Below are 27,235 nucleotides of genomic sequence, written 5' to 3' on the forward strand. Positions count from 1 at the left end.
GAGTGTCCCTGTGTCCCCCTGTGTGTCCCTGTGTCCCCCTGGCTGTCCCTGTGTCCCCCTGTCTGTCCCTGTGTGCAGAGGGCAGGGCAGGCCCAGGCTCTGCTCCAGGCCCAGCGATGGCCCCAGAGCCCCGGGCAGGGCCTGAGCCCAGGAGCTGCCCCTGCCCAGGAGGCAGAACTCCTGCCCTGGGCAGTGCCAGCCTGAGCAGAGCCCAGAGAGGCTGTGGAGCCTCCCTGCCTGGATATCCCAGAGCCGCCTGGCCGCAATCCTGTGCCCTGGGATGGCCCTGCCTGCACAGGGCGGTGGCACCAGCAGTGACACCAGGCGTGGCCCACAGCCGTCCCTCGCAGCCTGGCCCAGCCCGGCGCTCTGACCGCGTTTGCCCGTTTCTGGAAACCCGCCTGCAAGCCGCTGCCGCGCTGCTCCCGCCGAGCGCGGCGCGGAGCGACGGAATCAATTAAACAAATTAACGTGCGAGGCCACGCCCACCGGACACGCCCACGCGACCACGCCCTCTTTGACCACGCCCCCCCCCCGTGTCCCTCAGCGCCTCCCGTAGCGTTCGCGTCATCGCGGGGCTGCGGCGGGAGCGGCCCGGCGGGCCCGGTGAGTGCGGGGGCACCGCGGGCCCCTCGGTCACACCGCGCCGCCCTCCCGCTGCCCCCGGGGCCGCGCCGCCCCGGTGTGACCGGGAGCGGGGAAGGGAGCCCGGCGGGCAGCACGTGGGGGGCACCGGGAGGGCCGGGCCGCGCTCGGTGCGCGGCGGCCGCGCGTTGTTTTTGTTCCTTTAGGAGAGCCGAGGCGTTCCGGTGGCTGGTGCGCGGCTCTAACGGCGCCTTTGGGGTTGTCTGCGTAGCTTTTGGTGGCAAAACCGCGGGAATCCACGCGTGTTGCTACCGGCGCGGCCCCGGTGCACCGGGGCTGTTCGAACCTGGCCCAGGTGTGCTCAGGGCCGCGGTTTCCGTCCCCGGTGCCCGGGACAGAGCCCCCACGGCTGCGCTGGTCATGCAGGGATTCTGTCGGGATGCTCAAAATTAACGGCGGGTTTTAAAAGTAGTCAGCAGCCAATGAAAAAAAAAAATCAACGGGAAGTTTAAAAATATTAACGTAAGTCAGTCTTTGTGACTCCTTGGCTTTCCCAGCCCTGCTTTCTTTGCGGCTAAATGTGAAACCAGTGGGATCTGCTCCCACGTGGAGCAGGATTCCTCCTTGCTGTGCACCAGCAGAGCGTGTAAAGGGAGCAAAAATCCCTGTGCAGGACGAGATCTTCACTCATTCCTGAAATAGCGCGGCTGGGGGGCTGTTTATTATCCCCGTGTTTATTTCAGCCGAAGGATTGAAAACTCCTCAGAGTGCTGGCACCCTCCCCCGTGGGGTTGTTTTCCTGCTCCCCGCAGTAACGGGTGGAAATGCTGTTCTGTGCAGGTGAACCAGCTTCGTCCCGCTCCCCAGTTCCACTGAGGCAGCAGCTCCCTCCTCCCGAGGAATTCAGGTAATTAACACTCCCTTTGAGTGCAGCCTACTGCCCCCAGAGCAGCCTTGTTAGGCAAAACCAGCGTTTTCTCCTCGGGAGGTTCCGGGAAAAAGCCCTTGGATGCAGCAGAAGAAACCTCTTTACTCCACTCTTGGCCTTTATTTGTGCATCACAGCTGCTGGGGTGCTCTGTTTTGGGGATTTCCTCCTGCTGTAACCAAGCATGGCTGAGCAGTGGGTGCTGGGGAATGATTAGGATGGAGCTGGAGACACCTTCAGGCTCTGCATTATTCCAGGTCCTTCATGATAATCACTCTTACACCTCTTAACAGCTGCAGTCAAAATTCCTTCCCCACGCAATCCCAATCCCAACGAAAGACTGTTCTCCTCACCAGGAGAATGAAATATCTTCATTTACAAAGGGTTTGTTTTTTCCTGTTCATATCTCTGAGAAAATGCCACATAATTAAAGGAATAGTTTTTATTAGTTTGATTTATACTTTATCAGGGTTTTTTTTAAACCCTTAATAAAGGGGGTTTAAAAATTTTTAAAATTTTATTTTCCATTAAACGATTTATTTTCCATTAAACGATTCCATTAAACTTTTAACTTTTTTTATTTAAAACTAATTTTAATTTTAATTTTTAATTTTTAAATTTAAAACTATTTGTGATTTTTATTTTTTTAATGGCTTGGGTTTTTATTATTATTATTACTATTATTGCTGTTTCATTTTATTAATATTTTTTCCTAGGCAAGTGGTGCTGATCAGCAGTCTGTGTCACTGCAGAGCACCTGACACTTGGTCTGAATTATTCGTGTGCTTTGTCACAAAGGTCTTTCAACACAAACAGTTCTCTCTCGGCATAAGATAATCAGGCATAACAAAACCAACTAAAATATCCACTTCTGCTCCTGCAGGAAAATGCTGAGAAGCCTGAAAGGACTCGTGTGCCATTCCCTGAAGGTAAGTCCTGTAAGAGCCTGGTGCTATTTCCAACATTCCAGCTTTCCTGTGGCCTGGAATGACAATTTACAGCTGTAAAAAGTGAGATTCCTACATTTGTCAGCTAAAGCCTTGGTGGCTGCTCTAAGCTGGGGGTGTAAACTCCCACTGTGGGGTAAGGGAAGAGCTGGTCCAGCATTCCCACGTTTCCCTGAGGGCTCTGGGGAGAGGGAGCCTGGCTGGAGCCGGGGTTCTGAAATCCTGCACCTGCCAATCAGGTGTTTCTCAGGAAAAAGAGATTATTCCACTTGCTCTGCAAGGCTGGAATGTGCACCTGCCTTGCACAAATGCTGGTGGGAAGAGTTTTGCCAAAAATCATAAAATTCTGGGATATCCTGAGCTGGAGGAATCACGGAGTCCAACCCCAGCCCTGCCCGGACACCCCAGCAATCTCACCCTGTGCTGGGAGCTCCAAATGCCCCTGGAGCTCGGGCAGCCTTGGGGCTGTGCCCAGCAGCCTCTGGGACGAGAACCTTTTCATTGTTTCATTTTCTGACCCAGAAAGGGGCTCGGTGCTTCGGGTGGCTGTAGTGATACTCTCTGCCCCAGCTCACAGCAGCCCTGCGTTAGCCAAGAGCCTCCCTAAACCCTAAACAGCAGCAGGAGCTCATGGTGCACGTCTGGAATGGCTTCCTGATGGAAAAGGGTTCCAGCTGAGATGTTTGCTGCTGCCTTTTCCAGCCTTTTCCCCTCCAGCACAGCGATGTGGCTGCAGCTGCCTTTTGCACATCTGGCTGTGCAGTGCTTCCCTTCCTGGGCAGGCTGCAGGAGCAGCCCGGCATTCCCGAGCCCGGGATCCGGGGGATATTTGGGAGCAGCCCGGCATTCCCGAGCCCGGGATCTGTGGGATATTTGGGAACAGCCCGGCATTCCCGAGCCCGGGATCCGGGGGATATTTGGGAGCAGCCCGGCATTCCCGAGCCCGGGATCCGGGGGATATTTGGGAGCAGCCCGGCATTCCCGAGCCCGGGATCCAGGGGATATTTGGGAGCAGCCCGGCATTCCCGAGCCCGGGATCCGGGGGATATTTGGGAGCAGCCCGGCATTCCCCAGCCCGAGATCTGTGGGATATTTGGGAACAGCCCGGCATTCCCGAGCCCGGGATGCCCGGAAGATGCGGGAGCAGCCCGGGATGCCCGGAAGATGCGGGAGCAGCCCGGGATGCCTGGAAGATGCGGGAGCAGCCCGGGATCTTTGGAAGATGCGGGAGCAGCCCGGGATCTTTGGAAGATGCGGGAGCAGCCCGGGATGCTGGAAGATGCAGGAGCAGCCCGGGATCTTTGGAAGATGCGGGAGCAGCCCGGGATCTTTGGAAGATGCGGGAGCAGCCCGGGATGCTGGAAGATGCGGGAGCAGCCCGGGATCCCCGGAAGATGCGGGAGCAGCCCGGGATCCCCGGAAGATGCGGGAGCAGGCCGGGATCTTTGGAAGATGCGGGAGCAGCCCGGGATCTTTGGAAGATGCGGGAGCAGCCCGGGATGCTGGAAGATGCGGGAGCAGCCCGGGATCTTTGGAAGATGCGGGAGCAGCCCGGGATGCTGGAAGATGCGGGAGCAGCCCGGGATGCTGGAAGATGCGGGAGCAGCCCGGGATCTTTGGAAGATGCGGGAGCAGCCCGGGATCTTTGGAAGATGCGGGAGCAGCCCGGGATCTTTGGAAGATGCGGGAGCAGCCCGGGATCTTTGGAAGATGCGGGAGCAGCCCGGGATCTTTGGAAGATGCGGGAGCAGCCCGGGATCCCCGGAAGATGCGGGAGCAGCCCGGGATGCTGGAAGATGCGGGAGCAGCCCGGGATGCTGGAAGATGCGGGAGCAGCCCGGGATCTTTGGAAGATGCGGGAGCAGCCCGGGATGCTGGAAGATGCGGGAGCAGCCCGGGATGCTGGAAGATTCGGGAACAGCCCGGGATGCTGGAAGATGCGGGAGCAGCCCGGGATCTTTGGAAGATGCGGGAGCAGCCTGGGATCTTTGGAAGATGCGGGAGCAGCCCGGGATCTTTGGAAGATGCCGGAGCAGCCCGGGATCTTTGGAAGATGCGGGAGCAGCCCGGGATGCTGGAAGATGCGGGAGCAGCCCGGGATGCTGGAAGATGCGGGAGCAGCCCGGGATGCTGGAAGATGCGGGACCAGCCCGGGATGCTGGAAGATGCGGGAGCAGCCCGGGATCTTTGGAAGATGCGGGAGCAGCCCGGGATGCTGGAAGATGCGGGAGCAGCCCGGGATGCTGGAAGATGCGGGAGCAGCCCGGGATGCTGGAAGATGCGGGAGCAGCCCGGGATGCTGGAAGATGCGGGAGCAGCCCGGGATGCTGGAAGATGCGGGACCAGCCCGGGATGCTGGAAGATGCGGGAGCAGCCCGGGATCTTTGGAAGATGCGGGAGCAGCCCGGGATGCTGGAAGATGCGGGAGCAGCCCGGGATGCTGGAAGATGCGGGAGCAGCCCGGGATGCTGGAAGATGCGGGACCAGCCCGGGATCTTTGGAAGATGCGGGAGCAGCCCGGGATGCTGGAAGATGCGGGAGCAGCCCGGGATGCTGGAAGATGCGGGAGCAGCCCGGGATGCTGGAAGATGCGGGAGCAGCCCGGGATCTTTGGAAGATGCGGGAGCAGCCCGGGATGCTGGAAGATGCGGGAGCAGCCCGGGATGCTGGAAGATGCGGGAGCAGCCCGGGATCTTTGGAAGATGCGGGAGCAGCCCGGGATGCTGGAAGATGCGGGAGCAGCCCGGGATGCTGGAAGATGCGGGAGCAGCCCGGGATCTTTGGAAGATGCGGGAGCAGCCCGGGATGCTGGAAGATGCGGGAACAGCCCGGGATCTTTGGAAGATGCGGGAGCAGCCCGGGATGCTGGAAGATGCGGGACCAGCCCGGGATCTTTGGAAGATGCGGGAGCAGCCCGGGATGCTGGAAGATGCGGGACCAGCCCGGGATCTTTGGAAGATGCGGGACCAGCCCGGGATCTTTGGAAGATGCGGGAGCAGCCCGGGATGCTGGAAGATGCGGGAGCAGCCCGGGATCTTTGGAAGATGCGGGAGCAGCCCGGGATCTTTGGAAGATGCAGGAGCAGCCCGGGATCCTGGAAGATGCGGGAGCAGCCCGGGATCCCCGGAAGATGCGGGAGCAGCCCGGGATGCTGGAAGATGCGGGAGCAGCCCGGGATGCCTGGAAGATGCGGGAGCAGCCCGGGATCCCTGGAAGATGCGGGAACAGCCCGGGATCTTTGGAAGATGCGGGAGCAGCCCGGGATCTTTGGAAGATGCGGGAGCAGCCCGGGATCTTTGGAAGATGCGGGAGCAGCCCGGGATGTCTGGAAGATGCGGGAGCAGCCCGGGATCTTTGGAAGATGCGGGAGCAGCCCGGGATCCCCGGAAGATGCGGGAGCAGCCCGGGATGTCTGGAAGATGCGGGAACAGCCCGGGATGCTGGAAGATGCGGGAGCAGCCCGGGATCTTTGGAAGATGCGGGAGCAGCCCGGGATGTCTGGAAGATGCGGGAGCAGCCCGGGATGCTGGAAGATGCGGGAACAGCCCGGGATCTTTGGAAGATGCGGGAGCAGCCCGGGATCTTTGGAAGATGTGGGAGCAGCCCGGGATGTCTGGAAGATGCGGGAACAGCCCGGGATGCTGGAAGATGCGGGAGCAGCTCGGGATCTTTGGAAGATGCAGGAGCAGCCCGGGATGCTGGAAGATGCGGGAACAGCCCGGGATGCCTGGAAGATGCGGGAGCAGCCCGGGTTGCTGGAAGATGCGGGAGCAGCCCGGGATCTTTGGAAGATGCGGGAGCAGCCCGGGATGCTGGAAGATGCGGGAACAGCCCGGGATGCCTGGAAGATGCGGGAGCAGCCCGGGTTGCTGGAAGATGCGGGAGCAGCCCGGGATCTTTGGAAGATGCGGGAGCAGCCCGGGATCCCCGGAAGATGCGGGAGCAGCCCGGGATGCCTGGAAGATGCGGGAACAGCCCGGGATCTTTGGAAGATGCGGGAGCAGCCCGGGATGCTGGAAGATGCGGGACCAGCCCGGGATCTTTGGAAGATGCGGGACCAGCCCGGGATCTTTGGAAGATGCGGGAGCAGCCCGGGATGCTGGAAGATGCGGGAGCAGCCCGGGATCTTTGGAAGATGCGGGAGCAGCCCGGGATCTTTGGAAGATGCAGGAGCAGCCCGGGATCCTGGAAGATGCGGGAGCAGCCCGGGATCCCCGGAAGATGCGGGAGCAGCCCGGGATGCTGGAAGATGCGGGACCAGCCCGGGATGCTGGAAGATGCAGGACCAGAGCGGGATCTTTGGAAGATGCGGGAACAGCCCGGGATCTTTGGAAGATGCGGGAGCAGCCCGGGATGCTGGAAGATGCGGGAGCAGCCCGGGATCTTTGGAAGATGCGGGAACAGCCCGGGATGTCTAGAAGATGCGGGAGCAGCCCGGGATGCTGGAAGATGCGGGAGCAGCCCGGGATCTTTGGAAGATGCGGGAACAGCTCCACCTCATGGCTCGGCACTCCCGGTTCATCTCCGGGCACCACGTGATGATTCGCTGCCATTTCAGGATCCCGGAGAGGCGACTCCTGTCCTTTGGCAGATGGAAACTCAGCCCGGAATCCACTCCCTGCTGCCGGGGCAAGCGGCGTTGGAGAGGCTGCGGGGACGGGAGAGCCCCAGGGATGTGCTGGGGGTGGCTGTGCAGAGCTGCACGGGGAGCTCCGTGGATGTTTCTGGCATTCCAAAGCCCAGGGATGGATGCTGAGCTTTTGTTCAGACGGGACCAAGGGGCACCTTGCTCGGGATGTAATATAAATATATAAACTCAGGATATAAAATGCTTCGGGGGTGTCCTGAGCCATCTGTAGGCAGTTGAAAATGTGGATTCTCTCCCCTGTGGATTTTGTAAATGGAAACAGTGGTTGGTGAAATGCAAATCTGTATCTCTGGAGCTCAGGACAGCTGAGCAGGGCCCTACTCACTGCCTGTGTTGACTTTGTAGCACCTTGGAGAGGAGGAATTCCCTCTCTCCAGGTGCCTGGGAGCTGCTTCCACACCCACAGTGGCAAAGTTCCAAAGTGTCCAAAGTTTGAAGTTTAATTTGAATCCTAATTACAGTACTCTAGAAATGTTTTTTAGCTTATCAACTTTAACTACACTATGTTGCAAGTACTTTAAAACTAATAATCTAAAATTACCCCTCGTGAGTCTTAATACAATACCTCTTTCATAGTTCTATTCCTCCAAAATATTTAGTCTTATTTGCAAAGCCATCTTTTGAAACTTATTTCTGGTTTAGTGTCTCTCTCAACAATGTCTATCCTATTCCATAACATTTCTGAATCAACATTTCTTATCTCAGAGTTTACATACAAATACACACTATGACCCTTCTGTCAAGTTTTAGCAATTTTCTATGAAGCCATTTCCCACACAAAGCACCACGAGGTTCCAGGGGGGTTGGGGAAACAGCTGTGGTGTTTTTCACACTAAGGCTGCAAGTGACAGTGTAAAATAATGTCATTGCAGGGGACAGGTGGAGTCATTTACATTTGGGATGTGCTGTGTTGATGGGAAAAAAAATAGAAATTTAATGTTTGGCTGCAAGACCAGAGGACTGGAGCTCAAGGCAAAGTCTCCTCACACTTGTGTTCTGACTTCCACTCCCTTCAGAGATCTCACGAGGGGCTGGCTCGTGTCCCATAGAGCTGAGCTCAGTTTGGGCTTTTTAAAACATGACATTGCTAATATTGGTTTGATGAAGCATCATTCAGCTCAAGGCTGTGCCTGGGCATCCCTAAAATCTGAACACAGAGCAAGAACATCCTTGCTTCGTTTTCCTTCAGCACTGCAGTGGTCAGGGCGAAGGATTTGTGAGGTAGCCCTGGGAAAGGATGGGCAGGGAGCTTCCCTGCCAGCTGAGCAAAGCTCAGAGCCCTCACACGCTCACCTGGGGCTTGAGGAGAGAATGTGGGATCACAGAACCATGGAGCAGACTGGGTTGTGTTGTCACACAACATCCAGTCCCACCCCCTGCCATGGGCAGGGACACCTTCCTTAGGCTGGGTTGCTCCAAACCCCATCCAGCCTGGCCTTGGGTGCTTCCAGGGGCAGCCACAGCTTCTCTGGGCACCCCATTCAAAGGAAATGAGAGGGATTCTGATTCCAGGCTGGGAGTGACTTAGGGCTGACGTTTTCTAGGTCATCAGGTGACAAAGAGTTGCCTTCTGTATTTATTCATGTATTAAACTGGCATCTTTATGCCTTGCTCAAGGCTGTAAATTATCACCTCCGTGGATTTTAAACTAAGCAGAACCAAATAAGCCATCCTAAAGGATCATTTGGATTTGAGGAGGAAAAGGGCAATGTGGGAACAAGAAGTGTTGGGTGATCTCCCTATTTGCACAGCAGCTGTTTGTTCCAGAGGGTCCAAGCTGCTTTCATTCCTTCCCTAACAGGAGGGCAAGTGCCCAAAAGCTGATTCAGGCATCTGGAATGTGGGTAATCCCACTTTCACTGGAGCCCTTGTGGCTTTGCAGTGGCCCCCTGAGGAGCACTGGGGTGGCAGCAGAGCTGTGTCATGCCATGGGGAGCTGAGACAGCTGTCCCTGCCTCTGAGCTTTGCATTCTGCTGCTCTCACCCAGACAGACAAAATAGGAAACTGCTGGCTCTGTTCAGCTGCAACTGGCCCTGTCAGTGCTGCGAGGGGCTCTCAGCTTCTCCTAGAGCCTGTCTGGAGGATGCACTTTCTAAATCATTGACAAATGTTTGTGTTTTCTTTCACCACAACATAATAAAATGCTTGTCCTGCCACTGCTCACTTCCTTGCCTGTTTTGGCTGGGCTTTGCAGGCATGCTTCAGCAGTCTGTCTGGGGAAAAATGAATTAATCAGCTTAGCTGGCTGTTTTGGTTTCTCAGCCACGTCTGTATCCTAATGCCAGAGTCTGGATGCAGGGAGACAGGGAAATCAGTGTAGGGAGTGCAATTATAAATATCAGATAGTGGGCAGGGCTGCACTAATCCCTCGGTAATTGAGGTGATTATGGATTGCTAGACAGCCTGAATTTTCAGGGTGCTGCCACTCCTCAGTGTAGGCAGAAACATGGTGGGCACTTCCCAGCAGTGAGGCCTTAATGGCTGGATGTGGGATCTTAAGGAATTCTGTGGGGTAAAACTCAGGTGCAGGGCTTGCCTCACTGAGGTGGCTTCAGGTAGAACTGGCTCAGGTGGGATTGGTTTCAGTGCAGGTATCTAAATGTGAAATCTGGTTCTACAGCATGTGGGTTTTCCTGGTGAATTTCCATGCTAATGATGATTTTTCCTTCTAATTGCAATCAGAGTTCAGCTCTGGGTTGCACGTGCCTCGGCGGGATCACGGAGCGCTCAGAACAGACTCCCTGGGCTGTTTTTCACCAGCAATCCTTGGCTGCTGACAGCTTTGTTGTCTCTTTGCCTTGCTCTCCCCTCAGCTGGACCGTGGCTGTGCCCTCCACACGGCAGCCAGGGGTGGCCTGAGCTCTGTGTCCAGCCAGGATGTCCCAGCACAAAGGCCCCGAGCAATTTTCCACACCAGCGAGAGCGACCCGGTGAGTGACTGCCACCACTGTCCCTGCACACAGCCAGCCCGGGGTGCCACCAGGGGCCAGCCTGGGAGCCAGCAGTGCTGCCTGGGACTGTGCTGGTCCGGGGAAGGGGGTGCACAGAGCTAAACCGGGGATCAGCTCCAAGGGGACGGGCTGTGGCTCTACAGGGCTCACCATGGCTGTACCTGCTGAGCATGGGGCTGTTCTGCCTGAGAGCTCCTGGGAGCAGGGATTGATCCCTCCTCCAGAGCTGCACAGATGAGATTGCAGAAGCTGGGACAGGGCTTAGCTTGTCATCAGACACCATGAATTTCAACTCCAGGGTTATTCTTCCCTGGAAAAGCCTCCCTGAGTTGGCTGTGAAAGGGATAAAAACCACACCCCAGATGACCTCAGCACAGCTCTGCAGCATCACAATTCCAGCCTCACACTCTCTGTCTCGAGCACAAAATGAAGGGCAGTAAATGAATGGAATAAGCCTTTGAGGTGCTTTTCTGCTGCTGTGTAATTGGAGTCTCTCAGTGCTGATTCCTCTGGAGTCTCTATGGAAACGGCAGCAGGAGATGATCTGCTGCACGTGACCCCGTGTCTCCATGGATTGCACAGCACAGGCCAGATGGCCACCATTGTCCCCACTGTCCTGTGCCCGCCTTTTGGTTGCCAGGCAACTGGCTCTGGCATTCTGACTTGTGCCTGAGCTTTGGCCAGCTCAGGCTCACTGGGTCACTCCAGCAGCAAACCCTGGTGCACCCCAGCTCCTGCACCAGACAATCCCATTGAAATGGGACTAAGAAAGCCACTAAACACCAAATTTTTCATCAGAGTCTATGTACATTTCCATTAGCAAAGCTCCAAGTGAGTAAACATGAGGATAAATGATCCACATTATGCAGGAGAGTGAAGGAATTTTCCCAGAGTCATGCAGCAAGTCAGGGATAAAGCTGAGAATGAAAATGGGCTCTGGAGTCCTGCTCTTCTGGAAAACCACAGGTGCTGTGTCCAGCACGTGCAGGAGAACTCCAGGGAAGCCACAGTTTGAAATAAGGTTGGGAAAAAGAAATGTCACTTCACACTTGTCCTCAGGTGACGCCTCCTTACAGCAGGGCACCTCTTGAGCAGCCAGGATTTAACATTTCCTCCCCGTTGCAAAGATTTCCTGACCAGTGAAGCCCAGTTTGGCAGCTCCAGCAGCTCAGCCCTTTGCTGAAGTTACCAAACTTCCTAGAAACCATTCCTTGAATCAGGAGTTCCTCAAATCCCGCAGCTGTGCCAAGGTAAACCACGGAGTCCAGGACAGTGGAACAGAGGGTAGTTGCTGAGTGGAAGGGGCAGAAGGTGAGAGCAGAGGTGTATTTTGTGCTGAAAGGCTGCAAATCTGTCCTGAAGAAGGGAAGGGAGACTTAACAAGAATCCTGGGGCCAGAAAATTCATGGATATGCAACAGAGCTTCCAGCAGTGGTGCATCAAGAGCTGTGAAAAGCCAAATATTCCTGGCCAAACAGGCAGAAATCACACCTGCACATCAAATAAAGAAAACAAAGAAATTGTTATATTTGTTGTTGTGCATTCCAGTTTTTATCTATAACAGGAATAAAGAGAAGGATGGTTTTACTTTAAATCCATGGAAAAATGCAGAAAGCGGAGCAGGACAAGATCTAAGCTTCAAAGATTAACACAGAACTGCTAAAAGTCACACAGGAAGGGCTGCAGAGCAGTCTCTGTTTACTGTCCTAATTAGACAAGACACAAAAAAGGATGACTTGAGCAAGAGGAAATAAGCAAGTGCTTTGCAGGCATTGCATGGCAGGAAAAGAGAATAATGAAAGGAAAAAGCAGGCATTAAATTCTCAGATCCCAGTGACAAGAGCTTCTTGCTGTCATTATGGTGAGACCTGCAGGGTAAACGCTAGAAATAAATGCAGCAGGATTCAAGTCCAGTGGAGGAATAGCCCTGATCACTGAGGTCACCACAAGGGACTGGAAATTATTACCCCAGAAAAGAGATTAGGAGTTTTTAAGCCTCTAACCCCAGTAACCAAATGGCACCATGGGAATCACTCCTGGGAGGCATCAGCCCAAGGCAGAAAACATCATTTTGTCACAGAAGAAAGTGAATGTGCCACCAGCAGGTAGCTCAGAAGGGTGTCAAGGTTTGGGGGGACTGTTGAGAGGTGAGGTAAATCCATGGTGCCTCCAAAACACCACAGTTTGTACACGAGCTCAGGGAATCCCTTCATTGTTTAGTACCAAAAACCCCCACAATTCCTGCTTTATTTGCTCTGCCTCCCAGTAAGAGAGCATTGCCTCCCTGTCCCACCCTCCCAGGCCACCTGTGTCCAGGAAAGAGGCATCACCAGTGTGCCAATTCCCATTTTCTCTTCCAGGCCAAGCACACAGAGCAGCACGAGGGTCGTCTGTACAACATCCCCCTGGAGGAGGTGAAGGCTGTGTTCCCCCATGGGCTGCCCCATCGTTTCCAGCAGCAGGTATTCCAGCTTGGAGGGAATGCACTCAGGCTGCCCCTGAATCTCTGGAAGTGTCCAAGGGCAGGCTGGAGGGGGTTTGGAGCAGCCTGGGATAGTGGGAGCTGTCTCTGCCCATGGATGTGATGGTCTTCAAGGTCCCATCCAACCCAAACCATTCCATGACTCTGTGTGGGGAGAACCAGATCCATTGGTGACTGATGTTTTCCTGTTGGGATGAGAGGGAGTGCAGGTATTCCTGGCCCTTACTGTTTTCAACATCTAAAAGAGATGAGTCAACCACCCAGAGCAGCAGCAGAAGAGTTTGAGGGCTCCACCTCAGGCAAGTTTCATTTCAGTGTTTTCCATCTCTAACATCCAAGCACAAAATGAATTACAGAAATATTTTCCATGGCTGTGTCGTAGTTGGGACAGAGACAATACAAAGCAACACTTTCCATTTTCAGAAGGCTTCAAACTGGTTTTATTCCAGCATGCATGCTTTTTATACATTCTTACAGAACTCATAAGTTTACACTTTACCCATTGGTCAGGAAAGACAAACAAAGGAATATTGGAATAGGCAGTTGCAGGTTTCTCTTATTTATCCTTTTCTTTCTTGGTTTCTATGTCAACGACCTTGATAGGAAATTATTTCAGGGGCAAACATGGATCCTCTCATCAAGCTTCTCTGTGGCTCACAGAAGTCGTTGTAAAACCTCTTCCACATGGCTATATTTCTGTGGGAAACATGCTGTCTCATGAAATAAGTTTATATCTGCAACAAAATAATCTTGTCTCCTGATTTGTGTGGTGAGGCAGATGGGCTCTGCTCTGTGAGCAGCTGCCTGCCTGAGTCAGGAACAGATTCCTTACCTGTGCAAATCCAGGTCACTGACTTGGATTTGTGGACAGGCCAGTCACCCACGCCCCAGCCTGTGGGAGCAGGGTGGAACAAGTGACCCAGAAAACCCTTCCTGGGCACAGGAAGGACAAGAAAATCCTTCCACCGAGGGGAAGCAGCACTTGACCACCTCTCAAATGCTGCTTGACCAACCCTGTGGGTGCTGCTGGGCAGAGAGGGCCGAGCTGGGGGTGTTGGGAGCCTCCAGGCAGGGATGGAGCAGGGCTGGGGACAGCTGTGCTCAGGCAGCTGGTGGCAGTTTGGTCCCAGCTGCTCCTTTCTCAGATCCAGACCTTCAATGAGGCGCGGGTGATGGTGCGGAAGCCGGCGCTCGAGATCTTCTCTTACCTGAAGGGCTCCAACTTTGCCCACCCTGCTGTCAGATATGTGATCTGTATCCTTGGACTTGAGGGTAGAATGAAGAGAAACACAAGCAGTTTGTGCAGGGGAGAGGGTGGTTGTGACCCTGAGCTGCTCTGGTCTTCAGGAGGAGGTTGTGCCACGTGGTCTGTGCCCAGTGCAGGGACCCTGGGCACTTCAGGGAGCTCAGAGCTTGGATGCCTTTATTCTAACTCGTGGCACAGACCTCCAGACAGGGTCAGCACACAGGGCAGGGGGCTCCTCAGCTCTGCTCAGTGGGGTGGGGGACAGGGAGAAGGAACTCTCTGGGTCTGCTGGGTGAAATGCCATCCTTGCTTTGATGAGCTCTGAACTCCCTTTATGCCCTTCCTGGAGGAATCACAGTCAAGTACAAACTGAAGTGGTTTTTCAGAGACTTTCCTTGACAGTCCTTGTTGGAGATGGTGAGAGAGGAACAGGGAAGACCATGACCCTGTGCCACGTGGTTCACTACTGCTCGAGGCAGGGCTGGCTGGTGCTGCACGTCCCGGATGGTGAGAAAACCAAACACCAAAAGGAGCTGCTTCAGGAGCTGTAGGATATCCCACCACAATCTATCCTTGTTTTTTGGTAGTTGAAGAGGCTCATAAAACTCAAAACCCCCAAATAAAGTAGAGCATAGTTAGTTATTGTCACCTGCTCACACGTCCTTTGGGATGTGGGTTTTCTCCATTGTTAACGAGCATGGGAAGAGATTGTTTGGGTCTGTGTGCCCTCCTCTGATCCCAAGGGAGACTCCTCCAGGAAGGATCGAGCTGCATCCACCTCTGGGGTCCCCCACAGCAGCATTCCCTGTTGAAATGAGTCCAGAGGGGGCACCAAGATGATCAGGGGAACAGCTCTGCTCTGAGAATTGGGATTGTTCAGCCTGGAGAAGAAAAGGCTCTGGGTTTACCTTTTTGTGGCCTTCCAGGGCCTAATGGGACTGCAAGAAAAATGGAGAGAGACTATTTACAAGGGAGTGGAGGGACAGGACAAGGGGGAATGGCCTCCCACTGCCAGAGGGCAGGGTTAGATGGGATATTGGGAAGAAGCTCTTCCCTGTGAGGGTGGGGAGGCCCTGAGAAGCTGTGGATGCCCCTGGATCCCTGGCAATGTCCAAGGCCAGGGTGGATGGGGCTTGGAGCTGCCTGGGATACTGGAAGGTGTCCCTGCCATGGCAGGGGGTGGGACTGGTTGATCTTTAAGGTCCCTCCCAATCCAAAAATTCCATGATTCTGTGACTTTCCTTACCAGAGCTGCAGAATAAAGACAAGCAATACAAACACCTCTACCATCCCCACCTCGTACCATTTTGACTAAAAAACAAACCAAAAAAAAATTCAGAACAACTGTTTTATTTTGCTCACAGCTCATCTCTGGGTAAAGAACTGCAAGGAGCTTTTTCAGTCTTCCTACAACAAAGACCGGCTGGATCAGCCTCTGCAGGCCTCTGTCTGGCTCAAGAACTTCAAAACCTCCAATGAACGTTTCCTGCAAGAGGTTTGTGGCTGCAAACCCCACCCACTGCCCTGTGCTGCTCTTCAGCTGCTGTAGGAAAAGCACTTTAGATCCTCTCTGTGGGGATGGCTGGTGCTGGTGGATGCTTCTCCCAGATTCTGCAATCCAGCCTTGCTTTGCCTCATATCATCCCCAATCTCATCACAGTTTTCTTCCCACAGATAAAAACACAAAAAAAATACATGTGGGGCAAAAGAGAAAGCACAGAGGAGGGCAGACCTTTGAGGGAAGTGGTGGAGCAGGTAAGGAACAACCACTGCTGCTGGTGTGGTCTCCCCTTGTACCAGAGGATCCTGTGTTTGAGGCACAGATTGCTCCTAAAGATCTTAGAGATATGAGTCCTGGGAAATAAGAGGTGTCTCCCCATCAACAAAAGATGTTGTGGAGGATCTGTAAAGAAAATTGTACAGAGAATTTGGATAGAAGACAAAGTTAGAATTTGAAATTCTCACGTTTTGATGCTCAGACTGCTCCTTGGAAAGGAATGAAGAGGTTATTGACTGTCAGTTTGTCTTCCCCTGGAAGGGCTGCCCAAAAGTCACCCCCTAGCAAGAAATTGTCTTGGTGTGAAAAGCCAGGTGTCTGCTAAGGAAGGCAGGAGCCTCCCCTGAAATGGAAAATGTGAACCCCTCCCTCTGAATTATTATCATTTTGAAATTAAAAGGCTCATAGGCAAAGATATGGGAATAAGAATAGCAGTTCTTTACTAGGAAAGCTAAAAATACAAATGCAATTATACAAACAAAAAAAAACCTCCTGACAGAGCCAGAATCTGCCCTGGCAGCCTGTGGGTCAGGGGGGTGGCAGCAGTCCCATCCCATGGTGGCTGAGCCCTCCTGCAGTGCCAGCTGTGCCTCTGCTGGAGCAGGGATCCTGGACAAGAGTGGAGTTTTCCTCTGAAGCTCCAGGGCTGCTGGAGATGGCCTGGGCTTCCTCTGGGAATGCAGTGGGGCAGAAAGCCGCTCCTCTGGGAATGCAGTGGGCAAGGGCTGCTGTGGTGTCCCAAAATGTCAGATTGTATCCAGGTAGGAATGCTTGGCTCCTCCCCTGGGCTGTGGTGTCCCAAAATGTCAGATTGTAGCCAGGTAGGAATGCTTGGCTCCTCCCCTGGGCTGTGGTGTCCCAAAATGTCAGATTGTATTCAGGTAGGAATGCTTGGCTCCTCCCCTGGGCTGTGGTGTCCCAAAATGTCAGATTGTATCCAGGTAGGAGTGCTTGGCTCCTCCCCTGGGCTGTGGTGTCCCAAAATGTCAGATTGTATCCAGGTAGGAATGCTTGGCTCCTCCCCTGGGTGGGGCAGCTCCCCATGGGATGACGGAATTTTCTCAGCCATGCAGGGACAGTCAGTGGCCCCTTAACAGAAGATAATTAATAATTAATGGCCCATGAACAGAAGATAGCTCCTGGAGGGAGGATCGGTTGTAGAAGAGATAAAGAAAACTGCCCAATGAACAGCAGAGAACTGCCCCAGCACTGACAGACGGCAAATAGAATACACAGCCCCAGCTAAATGTGTCAGCCTAAGACAGGAGCAGGCTGAGCTGTGTGCGTTGTGCTCCCTGCAGGGTCTGGCTCGCGTCAGGAGCGCCAGTGATGCCGTGGGAGTGGTGCTGAGGGAGATCAAGCAGCAGAGCCACCGCGGCTCCTTCCGGCTCCTGGTGGCCGTGGACGGCGTCAACGCGCTCTGGGGACGGACCATGCTGAGCAAGGAGGACAAGAGCCCTGTGAGGATGATGCCTGTTGTAGTTGGGGCAGTCACAATGCCAAGCAACACTCCATTTTCAGAAGGCTTCAAACTGGTTTTATTCCAGCATGCGTGCTTTTTATACATTCTTACAGAACTCATAAGTTTACACTTTACTCATTGGTCACAAGAGACAAACAAAGTGCTCATTGCAATAGGCATCTGCAGGTTTCTCTTATTTATCCTTCTTTCTTTCTTGGTTTCCATGTCAACAACCTTGGTAGAAAATTCTTTCAGGGGTAAACATGGATCCTCTTCTCAAACTTCTCTCTGCTCACAGAAGTCACTGTAAACCTCTTCCAAATGCCTTTTTGGGCTACCTAAAAACAGAGGCCAGACAAAATTAAGGGAATGAAAGCCATTCTGTTTATTGAAGGGCCCTCAGGTACATTTCAAGCAGACAAAGCCCCCCAGGGGCTACACACAAAATGGACAATGGGTCACGGGTCTTCAAACTTTTATAAGTTTGGTCCATTTGCATATTGGGGGTTAATGTTCCAATTACAGCTTGAGGTAATGAAGTCATTTACCCCAAGTTTGCTCCCCCCAACTCACTTTTGTTTGTATTTCTTGAGGCAGTGAGGTGTCCTTGATTCCCAGGCCTGGAGAGGAATTGTTGTGTCTGACCAAATGGGAAAGCAGCAGCTAGCAGTGTATATGGAGTTTAGAGTTATACACCAAAGAATTGCAGAATTACATATATATATATATAAATTATAAAATATTTAAAAAATTTATAAAAGCTAAAATCCTAAGGCATCATCCCCCCGCATCATTCCCCCAGAGCTCTGCCCTGGGGACAGCCCTGATTCCTGCTGCAAGGGGGAGCAGGGAGGCTGTTTGGTTCAGTTTTAGTTCTGTGGCAATCTCTGAATATGTTCAGGATTTGGAGGGGTCTGAAAGGTTCATATTGTGCTTTAGACAGTTTTTACTGAACTTTTCCTGTCTCTCCCTGAGGCAGAAGTGCAGGTGGGAGTTGTTGGAGAGGCAGGGCCTGGGTGTTGCTCAGTGCAGCATGACTCAGGCTCGATGCTGCAGGGCGAAGGGAAAGCAAAGAAGAAAACGTGCCTGAAGGATATAAATGATCCTGCCAGCCTAATTGGAAGGAGGGGAGGGGAATTTGTGTCTCAGATAGAAGCTGCTGGCAATAAAATAGTGATGCAGACAATCTCCACCAGGTTTCTCCAGAGGAGCTGACGCTCGTGCACAACCTGCGGAAGATGGTGATGAACGACTGGGTGAGTTCCAGGCTCTGCCTTTGCCTCTGTCTGTCCCAGCCATTCAATCCCAGCAATTAAATCTGCCACAAGCCCAAAGCTACGAGTCCAGCAGTGCTGAAGGAGAGCGCAGGCCCAGCAGCAGTGTCTCATCAGTGTTTGTGACACCACCTGAGGGGAATGAGGACCGCTTGAATCTGTAGCAGCATTTCCTGATTCCCCTGCCAAGCTCTGCTGCAGGACCCTGAGCTGGAGGTGTTTGATAGCCCTTGGGTCAGTTTGGGTTATGAGTTCTTTGAGCTAATGAGAACTTCTGGTTTCTGAACATTTTGCTGTAGGAGGTCAACTCCTCCTGCTGCTTTTTCAATCCCCTGGATGCTCAGAGCTAGAACGAGTAGGCTGCAGATTTAAAGGTGTATAGGAAAGTCCATTTTAAAGTATTTCACTTGTTGGCATAGAAAACCCATTATAGGTAAGAAAAGTTTTAATGCCAGCCCTGGAACATGAGCTGTATATTTATTTTTCCTGTGCTCACATGGACTTGGAGCAGCCAGGATTAGTGTGGCCAGGAGCATTGTAAAAAGTTAAATCTTGTAGAATTTTTGAAGAATCCAGATCCCAGAATGGGATCTTAAAGCCCACTCAGTCCCACCCCCTGCTATGGGCAGGGACACCTTCTGCTGTCCCAGGCTGCTCCCACTCCCATCCAGCCTGGCCTTGGACACTTCCAGGGATCCAGGGGCAGCCACAGCTTGTCTGGGCACCTGTGCCAGGGCCTCCCCATCCTCACAGCCAGGAATTCCTTCCCAATATCCCATCCATCCCTGCCCTGTTACTGTGAAACCATCCCTCCTTGTCCTGCCACTCCATCCCTTGTCCCCAGTCCCTCTGCAGCTCTCCTGGAGCCCCTTAAGGCCCTGGAAGGGGCTCTGAGCTCTCCCTTCTCCAGGTGAGCACCCCCAGCTCTCCCAGCCCAGCTCCAGAGCAGAGGGGCTCCATCATGGAACCCTCCTCTGGACTTGCTCCAGCAGCTCCATCCTCCAAAAAGGTGCCTCAGGGGTTGATCCTAAAGCAGCACTGGGTTTGCAGCAGCTGACAGGAGTTTTATTTCTGATCTGCCTTCCAGAACGGAGGTGCCATCGTGACCACCCTCAGCCAGACTGGCTCTCTCTTCAAACCCAGCTCAGCCTACACTCCCCAGGAGTTGCTGGGAAAGGTGAGTCATGGGTTTTTGTTTTTTTTTTTTTTTTTCTTTTGGTTTTTTTTCCCCTCTTCACATTGGGAAAGAAACCAAAATCTTGGTTGGTGACCTGGTTCTGTTCAAGGGGACACTGTTCAGGGTCTCTGTGGATCACACACACCTTTGGGTCAGCAGTGCCCAGACAGCCAGGGGAGCCAAAAGTGTCCTGAGGTGTGCCAGGCACAGGGGCAAGGCAGGGATTGTCCCTGCCCCGGGCTGGGGCAGTTTGGGCATCACCATTTGTGAAAGGTCTGAAGCTGCTGGAGAGCGTCCAAAGGAGGGACACGAGGATGGTGAAGGGTCTGGAGGATGAGGAGCATCTGAGGGCATTTCTGTCCAGCTGGAAGAGCCTGAAAGGAGACCTCAGGGATCTGCAGCTCCTCGGGAGGGGCAGCTCTGATTTCTGTGACCAGGACAGGACCCAAGGGAATGCCTGGAGCTGTGTCAGGGAGGGTTGGGCTGGATATCAGGAAAAGGCTCTTCTTCCAGAGGGTGCTGGGCACTGAACAGGGAATGGTCACAGCCCCAAGGCTGCCAGAGCTCCAGGAGCACTTGGACACCACTCCAGGCACAGGATGGGATTGTTGGGGTGTCTCCAGGGCCAGGAGCTGGACTGGGTGATCCCTGTGTGTCCCTTCCAACTCTGGTTAGTCCGTGACTCCATGACTGAGCTCCCAAGGCCTCTGGGCCGTGTCCCCACCCAGCCCCCACCACTGACCCTGACCGACCTCCCTTCCCAGGAGGGCTTCGATGCCTTGGACCCCTTTGTGCCCATCCCAGTCCCAAACTACAGCCCGAGGGAGTTCGAGAGTTGCTACGGCTACTACCTGGAGCGCAAGTGGCTGCAGCACGAGAAAGGTCAGTGCTCGGGGAGGGGGCAAACCCGGGGCTGTGCCCGCCCTGCGGTGCCGTTCCCTCCCTCCATCTCTCCCCCAGCCCCTCCATCTCTCCCTCATCCCCTCCATCTTTCCCCCAACCCCTCCATCTCTCCCCCAGCCCCTCCATCTCTCCCCCAGCCCCTCCATCTCTCCCCCAGTCCCTCCATCTCTCCCTCAGACTCTCCATCTCTCTCCCAGCCCCTCCATCTCTCCCCCAGCCCCTCCATCTCTCCCCCAGCCCCTCCATCTCTCCCCCAGTCCCTCCATCTCTCTCCCAGCCCCTCCATCTCTCTCCCAGTCCCTCCATCTCTCCCCCAACCCCTCCATCTCTCCCCCAGCCCCTCCATCTCTCTCTCAGTCCCTCCATCTCTCTCCCAGCCCCTCCATCTCTCTCCCAGTCCCTCCATCTCTCCCCCAACCCCTCCATCTCTCCCCCAGCCCCTCCATCTCTCTCCCAGCCCCTCCATCTCTCCCCCAGCCCCTCCATCTCTCTCCCAGTCCCTCCATCTTTCCCCCAACCCCTCCATCTCTCTCCCAGTCCCTCCATCTCTCTGTCAGTCCCTCCATCTCTCTCCCAGTCCCTCCATCTCTCCCCCAGTCCCTCCATCTCTCCCTCAGTCCCTCCATCTCTCTCCCAGTCCCTCCATCTCTCCTCCAGCCGCTCCATCTCTCCCTCAGTCCCTCCATCTCTCTCCCAGTCCCTCCATCTCTCCTCCAGCCGCTCCATTTCTCTCTCCCTCAGTCCCTCCATCTCTCTCCCAGTCCCTCCATCTCTCCTCCAGCCGCTCCATCTCTCTCTCCCTCTCTCTCGCAGCGCACACGGAGGACGGCAAGGCGGAGCTGCAGTTCCTGAGCGGCTCCAACCCGCGGCAGCTGGACCGGCTGGCGGGACCCCTATAGCGCAATAAAGGCTCCGTTCCCCCGGTGTCCGTGTCCGTGTCCCGTGCGCGTGCCCGGCCCCGCTCGCGTCCCCGCCCGTCCGGGGCGGGCCCGGCCGTGACGCGCTCCCGGTTCCTGCGGCGGGGCGATGCCGGGGGAGGCGGTCACGCTGCAGCTCGGGCACTACTCGGGCTGCGTGGGCGCGCACTGGTGGGGGCTGCAGGTGCGGGGGGAGGGCTGCGGGACGGGATTGGGGCCGGGCCGGGCCGGGGCTCGCTCTGATCTCCTCCCCCCGTTCCCCGCAGGCCGCCGCGCTGCGCGGCCCCGCCGAGCCCGCCGAGCTCCGCGCGGCCGCGCTGCTCCGCCTCGGCCGGGGCCCGGGCGGCGCCGAGACCCCCACGCCGCGTCTGGTGGCGCTGGAGCTGAAAGGTACCGCGGGACGGATGGGGGGGTCGGGCGGCCCCGGGCGGCCCCGCCGTGACCGGGCTGTGTTTGCAGGCGGCGTGGGCGCGCTCGGACCCGACGGGGCGGGCGCGGAGCCGCCGGTGACCTGGTGAGTGCGGGACGGGGCGGGGCGGAGCGGGACGGGACCCCGCAGCTGCCGCCGCTTTGTGTCGCAGGGACGGGGCCGTAGCCGATTACCGGGAGCGCGGCCCGGCCGGGGGCTGCGCGTCGCGGGACACCGGGAGCCGCAGGGTGAGCGCGGCCGCGGGTCCCTGCCCGGGACACGAGCGGGGACGAGGCGGAGCGCCCCGTGACCGCCGCCGGGATTGTTCCCGCAGGGAGACGCTGCCGGGGACGGGACGGGGAATGCCGGTGCTGCGGAGCCAGGTTTGTGCGCGGGCCCGGTGCGGGTTGGCTTCGTTCTCTGGGATCAGCTCCAGAAAGGCAGAATTCCCTGGCCCCTGCTGTGGGACAAGGCGCCAGGGAACAGGGAGAAGGAAAACCACGGGCTAAGAGTGCTGGGCTTATGGAGAGCTGGGTCAGAGCAGCAGCTGGGCTAAAAAACTGCACAGGTTAAAAAGCTGATCCACGGGGATGCTCGGAGCTGAAAGGGGATGCTCGGAGCTGAAAGGGGATGCTCGGAGCTGAAAGGACCTTTGCTCTGCCCTCTGTCTCCCTGCAGGTGCAGCTCCTGTGGGGGCCCAGGACCCCCCCTCGCTGAGGCTCTGGTCTGATTACCTCAACGTGCACCTGCACCCCAAGAGTGTCTACGTGATCCGGCAGTACCTGCACGATGGGTACGGCCAGGGGTTTGGTCCAGAACCCAAAACAGAAGCCGAGTTTTGCCTTCAAGAGTGAATAAAAGGCATAAAATAACCATCTTTACCCCTTTTTCCCTTAGGGATTGTGGTTGTCTCGAAGCCTTTGGGCAAGGTGAAAGTCTCCTGCAGGACCCTGCCTGTGTGGAGGAGTTGGAAGATCGGCTACATTTCTATGTTGAGGAGTGTGATTACCTTCAGGTTCACACCTTATCCAAGCTCCTTTTTCAAGAAACTTTCCGCTCAAGATGAAGCAGAATCTGAGATGCTGCCATTGTTTCCCACAGGGGTTTCAGGTCCTTTGTGACCTTCACAATGGCTTCTCTGGAGTTGGTGCCAAGGTGACAGAGCTGCTCCACGATGAGTATTCACGGAAAGGAATCCTGACCTGGGGCCTGACTCCAGTCCTGAGTACTGTGGGAGTGAGTAAACAATGGGGAGAAGCAAGAACAGGTGCCCAGCCTGGCTTTGACAGATTCTTGTCTGCTCCTTAAGCTACCAATGGTTGGATTTTTCCCCCCAGGACCCTCAGAACACTTTTTACAGACTGATGAACACGGCCCTGGGCATTGCCCACCTCTCCCGTCACAGCTCTCTCTTCTGTCCCCTGTCACTCAGTGGGAGTTTGGGAATCAAGCCTGAAGCTCCTGTGACGTTTCCATACATAAAATACAACGTAAGTCCTGGATTGGCATCACCCACCATGGTTGGCTTTGAGCTCCTGCAGCTTTACCCCTCTCCAAGTGTTTCCTGCAGCTCTGGGTTTGGAGGTTTTCCATGGTGCTGTTCTGCTCAGCAGAGCCCTTTTCCTGCTTTTTCACTGGGACTTAGCTGCCAGCTTTTAATTTCTGTAGTTTTCTTCCTGCTTTTGAAAATATTAACACATTTCCTTGGCCGTTGTGCTTTCTGGTGGGGTGCTGCCTGCAGTGTGGGCACTGAAAAGGCTTTTCTACATTATTCTCCATGCTTGGAGTAACTCCAGCCTCACTGGAGCCCTAAGGAGTCAAAGAAAGATAAGGAAACTGGCACCAAAGCATTTGTTAGCAAACAGCTGGGCTGGAACTACAGATACACTCTGGCTGCTTATCCCAACCCTGAAATAACTGTAAAACATCTCTTTTAAAGGCACAATTTACAATCTGGTCAAGTTAAATACACAAACTGGGTTAAGGAAGGGGTGGCTGTGACTTGTCCTGTGATTCCTGCATTTGTCTCCTCCCCAGGCATCCCTGAACTACCACAGCAGCTCGATTTTGGCAGCAGCACTCGACACCTTCACTGCTCCCTACAGGCTCTGCTCCTCCCAGGGCTCCATGCTGCACTTTGCTGACTCCCTCACCTTCTCTGGGAGGAAGGTGAGGGCACCTTCCAGCTGTGCTGCAGCTGTTCTGCACCCCTCCAGCTGTGCCAGGAGCGTGTTCCAGACTGCTCTGTCACCCCAATCCAGGTTGTGGCTGCATGGGCAGCTCTTCCCTTCCCTGCCTTGTCTGGCTCCTCGCTCCCTGATATTTTAAGTGCCCACCAGGATGTGCCCTGGAAGCTTCTGTCCTCGTGGAAGGAGCAAAAGGTCAGCTGCTGTTTTGCTCAGTCTGTTGTGCTACGAGGAATTTGCCAAGAGAAAGCCACCAGGTAAATCAGCATTTGAGCTGCACTTCCTGCAGGATTCCTCACTGGAGGCATCCAGACTCCCTCCATTCCGAGAGGCAGCTGAAGGGAGGAGCAATCTAGTGCCTGAGTGCTACTAATTCTAGAGGAAAACAGCTAAAAAAGCAGCTGAGGCATTGATGGTTTCAGGCTGGAAAACCCTGAATTTCCTTTGCAGCAGCTGCCTGGGCCAGCCCAGGTCCCCCCTGCACAGCTGTGAGAGCCCTGAGCAGGTGCTCCAGCAGTACCTCCACACCCAGTTCCCAGGAGCCTTCAGGTGGGTGCAGGTTTAGAACTCAGGGGTGCTGGTTTAGAACAGGGAACAGTTGAGGGAGCTCCGGGTAACTTTATTCATCTCCTCACAGCACATCCCACGTGCTCCAGCAGCCCTGTCACACCCGACCTCCCTTCCCCCAGTTCTTCTCTCCTCTCCTGACCAGACGAGGCTTCCTCCTGGACAAAGCTCAGGGCTTTTCCTCAGCAGGTAACAAATGCCCCTTAAACTCTGCAACAGAGAGACCGGGGCCTAACAGAGGTAAAAACTATCAATAACAAACCAAAACTATTCATAACAAACCAGAATCATTGGTAACAAACCAACCCAGTGTGCAGAGCTGTGAGCGTCAGCAGCTGAGTTCAAGCAAGCCAGCTGCTTGTGAAGCAGCAGAGCAAGGGCTGAGATTTTGGTGGGTATTTAACCCCTGCTGTGCCTTCCACCCTGCAGGTGTTGAGAGCATTCCCGTGCTGGCAGCCCTGCAGAGCTCCCCTATCCTGCACTGGCTGCTCTCGGGGCTGTGCCGGGAGCTGCGGGCGCCCAACGTGCGGCGCTGGAGCAGCTTCTTCACGGCTGGGGTGGAGCAGGACGACTTCCAGGAGGCCCTGGAGGAGATAAAGACCCTGGCCCAGTGCTATGAGACAGGCTTTGGAGCAGATGGATCTGAGGATGAAGCAGATTCAGATTAACCCAGCTTTATTCCTGGGGTAGTGGCGTTAAGATGACTCCCAAAATAAAGGGAATGGTTTTGGAGATGGCCCAGCTGCTGCTTGCTTCTCATTAAAAAAATGTTCTTACTTCTGGGTTAAGTTCTCCAGCTGCTCACAGTTGTGTTGCAAAGGAGGAAAGCTGCTTTTTTGGGGGCTAGTTTTATATATATTTTGGTTGGGTTTTTTCAACTGTGCAAAGTGGATTTGCTCTGCCTGTTCAAATAAACCCGCACAACAGATAGAGAATTCAGACTGTAACTATCTCACATACAATCAGCACAAGGGGAGAACTTTGAAAAACTCATGTGTTTGTTCCACACGAAAAGTGACATTTCAGGGTACAATATTTACAGGTCCTGGTCAGAGGCTGCTGGGCCCAACCTTCACCCCAAGGCCAGGTCAGTGTCCACAAGTTCTGTTATTTCACTGCTGAAGCTCCCCAGGGAGGTTCTAGAGAATGTTCTCCTTTTACTTCCTGCCTTTGGTTTGGTACAGGCTGGAAATTGAACAAAATAAATGAAGGTGCTGTCTCAAGTACCCGTGCAAACATTTTTCCACAGCACCTGTCTAGCAGCAAAGTGGCAAAAAAAAAAAAAAAAAACCCTCTTCTGGTGCAGTCAGTAGTTTATCACCTCAGTCATCAGGTTCTTCCTCAGAAAGCAGAAGATCTTTGTCTGACAGCTGGTCTGTGTTACTGGTGCTGGTGGCATCCTCCTCATCTTCGGAGCTCCCGTCACAGGACGTGTGGAACAGCCTCATCAGCTCCCTGAACCTGTGGGACACCTGGAGAACAAGGGAAATCCAGGGTGACAAGTGACCTGAGAGCTGTCATGGAACTGGGATTTCATATTACACAGCTCAGGGTGTTTTGTAACACATAAAAAAAAAACCAAAACAATACCACGATGGCATTTCAAACACAATTCAGGCATAAGGGAAGAGGAATGGAAGAGCACTGGGTGGTTGCTTTCTCTGGAAGATGTTACATTCTCCAGGTAAAATCTGGCAGTTTGGGAGGATTCAGACACAAAAGCAGATCCTCTGTACAGAAGCAGGAGCCTGAAGCCCTGAGACAACTGAAACACTGAAAGAACTCCAGTACCAAATGTGCAGCTCCAGTATCAGTGGCAACCCTGTCAGAAGGAGCAGGGCACACAGGATTTTTGGCACCACTAAAACAGAGCAGAGTTTGGTTTGGTTTTGATTTGTTTTATTTGCAACTGAGATGATTTTTTCATCGAATTGAAGTTTGGGAGACTGGCAGGACAGCACCCCCCACCTTCCCAGCCCCTCTCCCACACCACCCCTCACCTCACTCGCTGTCTTGTTGCCCAGTTTCTGGGAGATGGCGTGGAAGGTGTCCAGGTGAGCTCCCTTCTCCTGGCAGGTGGTGAGGATGACTCTGTCAGCCTCCCTGCAGAACAAAACTCCTGTGAAAGCAGCCCAAAACCAGCGACAGCCTCAAACACCCCCAGCCCTGTTCCCAGCTCAGCAATCCCTGAGCAAGGCTCCTTCCTGCCACCCCCAACCCCAGGACCCTTCTCTGAGCAGAGCTCCTTTAGCTTGGTTTTAAGTTTTTTGAAGGAGGTTTTAAGAGAGGTTTTAAGGTTTTTTGAGAAGGTTTCAAGTTTTCTTTTCCCAGTCTGAAGTGCTCCAGGTAACAGCCCTGCCAGGAGCAGCCAGTGCTGCTCATGGGGCCACACTGATGGACTGAGCAATGTCCAAAGGCAAGGGTCAGAAAACAGGGCTACAAAATGAAAACAAATGACCCAGTAAGAGCTGGAGCCAAACAGTGGACACAGAAAGAGGAGGTCAGGCAGAAGTACCTGGTCCAGAGCACAACCTTCTCCCCAGTGGAGCTGACTTTGCTGTTCTTGGCACACACAGTGGCCTCTGTCACTCGCTGCTGCTGCTGCTCCTCCTCCCTCTGCCCCGGGGAGGCTCTGGGCTCCAGCTGCTCAGCATGCTGATGCACCAGGAAGCTGCTGCTTGCATTTGACCTTGGCCTGCCCTCAGGAGCATCTCCAGTGCAGCCTCTGTCCTGTGTCTCCAAACTGCAGCGAGCAGGGGACCCTGAGCTGCAGCTC

General features: G+C 54.5%; 3 protein-coding genes across 4 annotated transcripts in view; 2 read left to right on the forward strand and 1 right to left on the reverse strand.

Annotated features, from left to right (window-relative positions):
- The first annotated feature begins 1,394 nt into the window (after nucleotides 1–1,394).
- DAP3 (death associated protein 3) lies at nucleotides 1,395–21,305 on the forward strand. Its single transcript, XM_068175171.1, has 13 exons — nucleotides 1,395–1,492; nucleotides 2,396–2,441; nucleotides 9,922–10,038; nucleotides 12,420–12,521; nucleotides 13,687–13,795; nucleotides 14,202–14,294; nucleotides 15,152–15,282; nucleotides 15,462–15,542; nucleotides 16,866–17,024; nucleotides 18,223–18,282; nucleotides 19,388–19,477; nucleotides 20,242–20,359; nucleotides 21,194–21,305. The coding sequence occupies exons 1-13, from the start codon at nucleotides 1,410–1,412 to the stop codon at nucleotides 21,277–21,279; spliced, it is 1,275 nt and encodes a 424-aa protein (XP_068031272.1). The 5' UTR covers nucleotides 1,395–1,409; the 3' UTR covers nucleotides 21,280–21,305.
- Nucleotides 21,306–21,331: 26 nt separating this feature from the next.
- Nucleotides 21,332–25,196, forward strand: MSTO1 (misato mitochondrial distribution and morphology regulator 1). Of its 2 annotated transcripts, none has more exons than XM_068175167.1 (14): nucleotides 21,332–21,481; nucleotides 21,564–21,687; nucleotides 21,757–21,811; nucleotides 21,879–21,954; nucleotides 22,041–22,089; nucleotides 22,385–22,499; nucleotides 22,604–22,721; nucleotides 22,808–22,942; nucleotides 23,044–23,196; nucleotides 23,744–23,875; nucleotides 23,968–24,149; nucleotides 24,343–24,441; nucleotides 24,530–24,648; nucleotides 24,889–25,196. In XM_068175167.1, exons 1-14 carry the CDS (start codon nucleotides 21,407–21,409, stop codon nucleotides 25,125–25,127), a joined length of 1,671 nt encoding a protein of 556 aa, XP_068031268.1. In that variant the 5' UTR covers nucleotides 21,332–21,406; the 3' UTR covers nucleotides 25,128–25,196. The 2 variants fall into 2 exon arrangements, with proteins under 2 accessions (XP_068031268.1, XP_068031270.1); XM_068175169.1 differs by having other exon boundaries at nucleotides 24,346–24,441.
- A 205-nt stretch (nucleotides 25,197–25,401) lies between these two features.
- LOC137463770 (GON-4-like protein) overlaps nucleotides 25,402–27,235 on the reverse strand; it is a 37,644-nt gene continuing 35,810 nt past the window's right edge. The window contains exons 29-31 of the mRNA XM_068175165.1: nucleotides 26,975–27,235; nucleotides 26,460–26,562; nucleotides 25,402–25,931 (exon numbers count right to left, since the gene is read on the reverse strand). The exon at nucleotides 26,975–27,235 is cut by the window's right edge and continues 490 nt beyond it. Coding sequence (XP_068031266.1) covers nucleotides 25,782–25,931; nucleotides 26,460–26,562; nucleotides 26,975–27,235 — 514 coding nt within the window. The 3' untranslated portion in view covers nucleotides 25,402–25,781. The remainder of the gene's footprint in view (nucleotides 25,932–26,459; nucleotides 26,563–26,974) is intronic.

The sequence above is a fragment of the Anomalospiza imberbis genome, chromosome 29, assembly GCF_031753505.1.
Source record: "Anomalospiza imberbis isolate Cuckoo-Finch-1a 21T00152 chromosome 29, ASM3175350v1, whole genome shotgun sequence".
Lineage (NCBI taxonomy): Eukaryota > Metazoa > Chordata > Aves > Passeriformes > Viduidae > Anomalospiza > Anomalospiza imberbis.